The 9,719-nt window shown below is 36.8% G+C and overlaps 1 protein-coding gene across 1 annotated transcript in view; it reads right to left on the reverse strand.

Annotated features, from left to right (window-relative positions):
- Positions 1 to 9,719, reverse strand: part of LOC148940050 (alpha-mannosidase 2C1-like) — a 129,907-nt gene that overhangs the window by 102,886 nt on the left and 17,302 nt on the right. The window contains exons 5-6 of the mRNA XM_089106061.1: positions 8,657 to 8,861; positions 2,204 to 2,405 (exon numbers count right to left, since the gene is read on the reverse strand). Coding sequence (XP_088962187.1) covers positions 2,204 to 2,405; positions 8,657 to 8,861 — 407 coding nt within the window. The remainder of the gene's footprint in view (positions 1 to 2,203; positions 2,406 to 8,656; positions 8,862 to 9,719) is intronic.

Raw genomic sequence — 9,719 nt, forward strand, 5'->3', positions numbered from 1 at the left:
TCAAAGGATATCTTCAGGAGACGAGTTCATTCTATAAATTGTATGTGTCCTAGCCGTCTAAGCTGCTAAAGTTTTATTCTGTCGAGGATGGTTAGCTTGACCTTGAGATTTCGGAGAAGCTTGATTTTGGAGATTATATCATAAGTGATACAGGCAATACGTCGTAGCGATTATGTTTCAAAGGCAGCAAGACGGTACTGGTCAACGGTTTGTAGAGTCAAATATTTACAGGCATCAATGGCGATAAGGGTGATACACCAGTTTGACAGCCTTAATAGCATTACTAATAAGTTCTTGCTACTCCAGATAGGCATCAGACTTTTAAAGTTGGAATTCGCAAGTGCCAATCATCTCTTGATATTAATCGAGTGATTATTGTCGGAGGTGGGTAAGCTACCAAGGTAAGTAAATTCTTCAACACACTCTACAATATCACCTTCAAGCTGAAGGCTAGAGTTTACCTGGGAATCAGGTTTACGCGAGCAGCGCATGGCTATCGTTTTTAAGGTGTTGATTGTCACCCCAAAGAGTTTGGTGGTTGCGTGGACAAGGTTGGCCTGGGATTGGAGATCGGAGAGGAACTCAGAAATTAGGGCTATATCATTGACATAAGCAAGTTTGTGTATCATAACTCTTCCGACGAGGGCACCAGACGGGCTATCAGTGACTGAAAAGAATGCAGTTAAAATGAGATTGAAGAGCTCCGGTGATATCAAGCAGCCTTGTAGAACACCGGTCGATGCTTCAAAGCTTTCGGTAAAGCCTTTTCCAGTCATAACGCAGCTTCTGAACTTCGTTCACATGTAAATTAGGTGGGATTCCAAAGTGAAGAAGAATGTGCCACAGACCTTCTCTCCAGACGAGGTCAAATGTCAGTTGGAAATCCATTAAGAGGTGGTAGATACCGCTGTCTCGTTCAAGATATTTTTCCATAATCTGATGGGCTGTGAAAATCTGATCAACCTTCAGTATATTCGGCTTAAAACCGCTTAGTATTCTGGAGTGGCGGCTGAGCATATTGCTCGGATGCACCCTAGCATTACTCTTCTCATTATTTTAGCGGCATGGCTGATCAGACTGATTGATCGGTAGTTGTCACAGACTGCTTTTTAGCCTTTCTTACAAAGAGGAACTATCATTGCTTCACACTATGGTGCGAGGAAGTGACCTACTTCTCAGGCAGCTGCGGTGATTTTATGATAAAGATCAACGAGGAGTCTCCAACTGACTTTCCGAAATTCCGGCTGCATTCCATCATGGGTCGGTAGCAATTACGGGGAAACTGAACAGCACATTTGGGACAGGAAGGATGGTCGAATTTAGTTTATTCTCAAAGTGTTCTTTCCAATCTAGATCAAATTCGATCCAAGGATTGTTTCTGGTTGCCATGTTCATCAAGGAGGGAGCAAGCCCTGAGGTACATCTTTTCAGCCGGCTCCCTTACTATTCTCTAAAGTAAAGCCATTTCGTACTGCTGATGTTTTGCCTTAACAAAGGCGCGGTGAGCATAGCGTATTCCTTTCTTTTCAGCCCATTTGTGTTGCTACTATCGGTCTATGCTTTTTCTGTCATACTTGTTGGTGACGTTGCACCTTTCATCGCAGAGCTGAAAAATCTCGACCGTCATCCAGGGCTCATGGTTATCTTTTTAGATGCCTAGTGAGCAGAGAGTAACATCCTAGACAATTTGCATGCTGCTAAACACCAGGTTGTCAATGTCCCTCTTATGCAAAGCTAGTGGGGAGTTGAAGTGAGTTCCATGATGTTGTCAGATAGGATGGCTATGTAGGCTGTTCAGGTTGCTTTGTCATTCAGGAAATCTATTCGAAATTTGGAGAATTTGCTATACAGCTTTGAATCTCTTTTAAGTCTCATTCTGAAGTTATACATAACAAGGGAGGGCTCCTAAGATTGTTCTGTAATTTTGTCACATTTCAAGCTTAATTGGCTGGCTCATATTTTTTTCTTCTTTTTTTTAATTGTTTTTTTTCTTGTTCTTTTTTTCATAAGTGGACACACAAACAGAACGAAAGACAGACAAACACACTTTTGAATTTACAAATATGTGTTCCTGAGTAAAGTACGGTATTCTGAGCTGGAAAGCGAGATTTTATTAGACAAGGCAATGAATATGCAAGCTTTTGTTGCTGTAAAAGATATTTTAAAATTAAAAATACAAAAAAATTGCTGAACTTCTACTCACTTGTGAGCACGCAAAATTGAAATGGGTGTATTCATCCATCAGGGTTAAGGTGGAAATCCAGCTTCTTGCACATTTTCGTTTAGTCACATCATAGTTCCATAGCCAGGCAGAGTCAATATGACAATGGCCAACTGCGTGAATCATATGAGTTTTGCGCCCATTTCCCTCAGCGAAAAATTCGTCAGCTATTAGTTGCGATCCTCTAGTAAAAAATGAAATAACTAAGAAAACAAATGACTTGCAAAACTTGCAGACCCAAACAAATTTGGGTCTCTGGGGCTTGGGCATTTCTTGGGATCCGGTTTTTGAAAGAAATTCACACCAATTAACTTTATTCATAGTTTTGTTGATAACAATATTAATAGCAGTAAGCCACAATTAGTCAAAAAACTTAAGAAATAGTTGGTTTCAGCTAGATTAAGTGTTTAGTTGACTTCCAGACTGTTATAATTTGTTGGAATGCTCAACTTGTCATAATTAAGCGAGGTCTCAGCTCTTTTTCAGAATCACTTTTCTATATGACCAAGTTCTCAAGGTACCTGAAATTGATAACCTGTTCTATGAGTATAGTTCTAAACTGAATAATTGTAGGAGAGTTGTTAGCTGACATTACTTTCGTTTTAAAGATGCTTTTGCGCAATTCGAACTATTCAGGTCTCTATGCTAGTCTATACGAAAACTCTTCAATATTACATTTAGACAGTTTTTTTTTTTTTTTTTTTTTTTTTTTTTTTTTTTTTTTTTTTTTATCTGGACGCTACCAGGTTACGTAGCTGCAAAAGTTGCGGATTCCCGTCAACCTTTAAAAGCAACTTCAGGAGACGAAACAAACTTATTGACTAGGATTCGAAAATTAAAATGGGTTGCCTAAATTTAGATTTTTGTTAAGTAAATCAATTTTAAAATGCATTAAATTTAAGAAGAAACTTCTCAAAAAAGAAGTTTTTCAAAAAAAAGTAAAAAGCCATATTAAAACTTTAGCAGAAATAAATTCCTATAATAATTCAAACTTAAAATGGCGAAAGATTACTATCAAAGAAAAAATTAAACCGAAACCGAACAGAAATTTAAAAAAATAATCACATCAAACATAAAATTAACAGGTACAGATACAAGCGGGAAATTCAATAGCTTGGTGTAAAAGGGCGATAAAGGATTATTTAAGCTAAGGGTAAAAAAAAACAAAAAAAAACTGGTTAGAATGATACGATAATGAGAAAAGATTATTGGTTTACCAAAGAATATGTTAGTCAATGCAGCTTATCTGAAGGTGTTGCAGGATAGAAGGAAAAGTTCATGGGCTTCCCAGGTAAGATCAACTTTAAATAATTATGGGTTATAAGGTTTTTGGAATGAAGGCAAGGGTATAGGACTGGAGGAAATGTGGCAAAATTAGTAAAGGGTGTCTTGGATGATCAGGAGATTCCGAAATGGTAATGTGAAGTCACAGACTCAGTGTCCCTTGGAGTTTACCGGCAATGGAAGGAGGTCTGGGGACAAAGTATTTATTTTAAAGCGGGTTTAAATAGTGAAGAAACTTAGCGATATATGTCAGGGAGGAGTAACTTTCTATCACTTGCAGAAAGGAAGAAGTCCTTAGGGAGGTAAGGGTAATAAATCATCCTTTCTCGTGCCCCATGTGTGGAGAAATGGTAAGGATCTGCTTCACTTTATGGCTCTTTATCCCGAATTACAGGATTTAAGAAGATTTATTTTACAGCAGTTTGAGGTCAAGTGAGTGGTTGGTCTCAGTTATGGGATCAAAAGATTACGGGACAATAAAAATAATGCAAAAAATATTAAATTTAAAATGACCCATATACAGAGATTTTTGTAGAAGGATTTTGAGAGGGACTACGAGAAGTACTGTTGAACGTGTGAGTTGTTTTCTTTGTTTGTCATTTTTTATTTTTTTGTAGCCATGACTCATTTGGCTTTAAAGCATTAAATATCAACCTATCAACCTATTAATATTTCCTGTGCGATTTTTAAATGTTATTTTGTTGTGTTATCATTATGGTGTTATGTTGCTTATTATGTGTGTTTTTGTTATTCTTATTGATGTTTTATTATTATTTTATGGTAGTATTGTTGTTGGGTAAGCTTTTACAACGTCCATAAGTTTTTTTTTTTTTTTTTTTTTTTCTTGGCCCAAAGAAGCTATTATAGCAACAGATATCTATCTGTCTATGTATCTATCTATAGATGAATGGTTAAATCTTGGAACGAGTAAAATTAAAATGAATATTCAAGCAGAACTGAAAATAAACAAAAATTACAACAAACATGAGTTTGGCTCCCCTCCCCTCTAACTATAAACCTTCTAAAGCCCATTGTGTCATTCACGTTTTATTGAAAATAATATTTGTTTTGAACAGTGAGCTTGAAATTTTAAAAATATAAACGAAACCTAAAGAATAAATCACTATAATCATCAAGATGACTGGAATGATATTAATTCACGGAAACCTCAGCAATCCAAGATTGAAGATTTTATTTTACAGTATTTTTTTTTATATATCTTTAACTATATATCTTATTTTCAGTAAAACTCAAATGGCACAATAGACTTTATAAGGATAAGGGGGGGGGGGGCAGTAGCCAAACTCTTCTTTTTAGTAATTTCTGTTTGTTTTAAGTTCAATCTGAGCATTCATATTAATTTTTACCCGTTTAGGATTTAGTTATTCATCTATATCAATATCTGTTATCTCTATCTTTGACGGAATTATTTGTTTTAATTTCTGTTGGTATTGGGTTTCATTTCTTCTTCAGTAGTAGTTTCTCGTTTGAATTTCGTTTTAAGTTTGAATTTCGAGACTTCATTTCTGCCCATCTGAAGTTTTAATATAGTTCTTCACTTTTTTTTGGAAAACTTCTGATTTGGGAAGTTTTTTCAAAATTAGTTTCTGTTCGTTTTTTATTGCGAGACTTTTATTATTAGTTAACATAATGAATATTTCTCTAGTTTTTTAGGTCTTCCGCTTAAGAATTAAAATATCTGAATCTAATCCAAATTCTTGAGGTGAGGTGAAATCAGATCAAGTGGTATGAGTATTGTCTTTTATTGTATTCAATATAATTATTGCATAGTTCTGTTCAATTTGCAATCAATGTATGGAACGGTTCTTGAGCTAAGATTTTGGAATAGACACCAATTCTACACAGTATATCCGAGAGAAATCTTTTGGAAAAATGTTCTTAAAGATTACATATGGATGAAAATGGAATAAAATAATGAATATTTATTAGAGATAAGTTCATCACTCAGATGTCTCGCTATTTCTGACACTTTAAACTCTTCTATTTCTGATTTGACATGCTAAGTGGGGTGTGGAAAAAATGCCATTCTGATAACCTGGATGCACATAATGCCTTTTGATTGAGTTTAAGATTCCTCTCAAAATTTCCTGAAAGTTCAAACTTAACTAGTCATTCATGAAATATTTCACATACACCCTTTTGCACATGATGTCTTTTCATTTGTTTCAACATCCAACTCAACAATCGCTGCAAATTTCGACCTAAAACTTACCGTTCCTGGGATATTACACATACTTTTCTGACAAATTGGACACACAGCATCTTTTGATTTAGTTCAACATCCCCCAATATTTACTGAAAGCTTCAACTTAATACCATTAGCAGTTCTTCAGATATTGCATATACGCCGTTTTGACAATCGTGATGCATATACCGTCTATGATGAAGTTCAACATTCCTAAATATCCTATGAAAGTTTCTACCTAATACCCTTAATTGTTCCTGAAATATCACAGAAATGAAATTTTGACAAGCTGGATGCACACGGTGTCTTTTGATTTGACATTTCCCGAAATTTTTAGCTTAATAATCTTAGCCTTTCTAAAATACTGCAGATACGTTCCTTTGAAAACTGGGATGCACAAAGAGTCCTTAAGTTCCAAATCCTCCTCTGTACTCTCTGAAAGTTCTAACTTTATAACCCTGACTGTTCTTCAGATATTGCACATATGCCATTTTGACAACCTAGATGCATTTAGGGTATTTTGATTTAGTTTAACCCCCCCCCCTTAGCATTCCTGGGAGTTTCAACGTGATATCCGTAGTCATTCTTTAGATCAATATATATATACGGCCAAATATGCCTTTTTGACAGCCTGGTTGCACCTAGTGCCATTTGATTTAGAGCAACAACCCCCTTAGCATTTTCTGAAAGTCTCCACTTAATACTCTTAGCAGTTCCTGAGATACTACAGATACACCCTTTTGAGCACCTAAATGCGCATAGAATCTTCTGATTTAATCCAAGATCCCCCACAACATTCCCTGAAATCTTCAACTTAATAACCTTAGACATTCCTGAGATATGGTAGATAAGCTCTTTTGACAACCTGAATGCCCTTAAACTCTTTTAATTCAGTTCAACGGCATTAGAAGTAGTAGCGGCAGAAGCAGCAGCAGCAGCAGTAGCAGTAGCGGCAGCAGCATTAGTAGTAGTGGCAATCAGAGTCGCAGTCGTAATCAGAGTGGCAGTAATAGTAGGCTGGTAGTCACAAGTATTCCCATTCGCAAGCACTCACAGGCACAATCGCAAGTAATCGCATTTACAGTTACAAGTAGTCGCAATCGCAGACACAAGTAGTCACACCCACACTTGCAAGTTGTCACAGTCACTAGTGTTTTGCAGTTGCAAGTAGTTGCAGTCACAGTCGCAAAGTCGTAGTCGCAAGTATTTATTGTTGCAAGTAGTCACAGTCGCAATCACAAGATGCTTAGTCACAGGCACAAGTGGTTGCAGGCAAAAGCAGCCACAGTCGAAAGTAGTCACAGTTGCAAGTAGTCCCCGTCACAACTAGCCACAGATGCAAGTAGTCATAGGCGTAACTAGTTATAATCGCAGTCATGGTTGCAGTCACAGTAGCAGTATTAGTAGTAGCAGTTGCCCAGGAAGTTTCAAGTTAACACCCTTAGCCATTCCTAAGATATTACAGATACGCCCTTTGGATAGCCTGGATGCATTTAGTGTCTTCTGGTTTCGTTTGACATCCCCCTTAACATTGCTTGAAGTTTCACTTTAATATCCTTAGCCTTTTTGGACACACCCACGATCAAACCATCCCCCCTTTTCCAATGATAAATCCTATATACAGACAGTGGGAGGGCTGTATAATTTACAACACTTATCCCGGGGCTGTGGGGGGAATGTCATTCCCAGAGGAATAGTTCAACTCGCATAACTTACAGCCCTTGCCCCAAAGGGTGTGGGGGTCATATTTTCCCCAGAGGCATAATTATTTTATCTTCAGACTATTTTGAACAAAATGCCTATTTCAAAATTTTGACCAAATTTCTTGAGGGAAGCTAAAAGACCATATGAGGGGAGTTGGTTGCCCTCCGATTCCTCTTGAACCTTAAAAAGGGTAAAAGAAATTTCAATTTCAGTGAAGTTTCTAACATCACCTTTCCCATATGAAGTGGCTCTGGGCAAAAAATAATACATTGTAGCCTTATGGCTCTTTACTATAGACAATGCCAGAAAGGATTGAATTTAAAGGAAGAAAACTCACTTGATCATCATTTTAATTTCTTTAAATCGTAATTTTACAATAAAAAAATGTTTGATCGCTTAAGCCATATTTTTGGACTTTTTCTTCACCCCATTATCGGGGAGATAAATTTTCGTTTGATTTTTCTCTTTTGCATTGGGGCCTCCATAGCCCAGCAACTTCAGAATATAAGCTTCAGGGCGATCGGAAAAAATTCAACCTTTTTGGGGGCCCCATGCCCAGGGACTAAAGTTATTTTTATAATATGCAATCCCCACGGACCAGGGACTTACTGTTCAAGTTTCAACCTCTTCAGAAAAAAAGGATTTATTTGCAATTTTTTGGACCTTTGTCGGGACCGTTTTCAGAGGACTAATATTTTTTATATTTTCCCTTCCACATTTGTGTTCCCTTAGGCTAGAGATCTAAGTTTGGAGCCGTTCAGATAAAAAAAAATGCTGGCCCTTTCCTTGGCCAAATTTTCATAATTTACAGCCCTTGCCCCACGGGCTCGGGAGTCATGCCATCCTTGGAAATATATTTACTGGGCGTTTTAAGAACTTCAAAAAAAGCCATCTCAAAATTTTGATTTGGTATTACAGGAAGTTAGGGTTGTAGAAAAAAAGAGCAGGGACGGGGGTTGGTTGCCCTTCAATTAAAATCGACCCTTAAAAAGAAACAAGAACTCCTAATTTCCAATTGAATAATCCCCCTCCAAAGCTTCCTCTACGGGAAGTGGTCGGAGAGGGGGGGGGGAGTATATAAAAAAAGATACCTGGAAGACTCATGGCTCTTTACATAGGTAACACAAGAGCGCTGTTGAGCAGCACAGTCACAACAAGAATTTACATCCAGATTCAATCATCTTATTACAAAAAAAAAAAAAAAAAAAAAAAAAAAAAAAAAAAAAAAATCAATCACTTACGCCAAGTCACCAGAAGAAACCAAATTAAGCATATGATTTGCTGTATATAAAGCCTGATAGCCCTTGTCATCTGCATCGTCATCGCCATAGAATTTTGCATACTCGTAGAGCAGCTCCAGGTCCCGGAAGATGTTAAAGACATCTCTTTGGAATGTCATGACTTCTACCATTTTAAGTTGATATACCCTGTCTTCATCAGGAGGCTCTAGAAAAATTTATTTATAATTTTTTTTTACTTCAATCAATAGCTTTTTATTAATAGGAGTGAATAACGTGCTAAAAATAGGTTACAGGAAAACCACAGTTCCAACTTAACATTTCATAAAAACAAAAAGATTAGTAAAAGAAAATTTGAAATTCGAGAACTTTTATTTAATTTAATGAGGCAGACTATACTTTCTTTCTTCTTTTTTTACAAATCCTTATCCCTTGTGTCTATGTTTTCCTTCCCCCACCTTTTGTCCCTATAAGATCTCGGCCCCCAGGGAAGTGGCTGAGAAGGTTCCAAAACTAACCCCAGTTCACTATAACATCATGTACTGCAGTAAAAGCTTAGTGCCGAGATTCCTGAAATATTACAATGATCTCTAGTGTTTTTATTGTGTAGTTTATTTTATCCTGACAAAGTTTTATCAGACAACTTTATTCTCAATCTCAAGTGTTTTTATCTTTTAGTTTATTATTTGAAGAAAACTACGTTTTCTTAAGAGTTAAAGAGGCTGAGTCACAAGTTCGAACCTTAAAACGTACAGGGATTAGGAGGTACAGTTGGGGGGCTGCCGCCCCCAAACCCCCTCTTTTGCAGCCTCTTTTGTTCAGATTTTTATTTTTGGGGTCTCCGGCCCCACTCAAGCGTAACTTTTAGTATCGGAGAGAATCGCTTTGCAACATAAAAGAAATCTGCCCGATTTTTTTATCGGAAGAGCATTAACATGTGTCCTTTTGATTAAATAGAGTATCGATCCTGTTTGCTAGATTTTTTTTAAAGAACATTTTCTCCTAACCGATAAAAAACTATAATGTGATGAACTTGGATCATAGGACTCCTGCCAAATACTATAGC

Source organism: Artemia sp. Qi Xiang Cuo, chromosome 20 (genome assembly GCF_049724085.1).
Source record: "Artemia sp. Qi Xiang Cuo chromosome 20, ASM4972408v1, whole genome shotgun sequence".
NCBI classification, from domain to species: Eukaryota; Metazoa; Arthropoda; class Branchiopoda; order Anostraca; family Artemiidae; genus Artemia; species Artemia sp. Qi Xiang Cuo.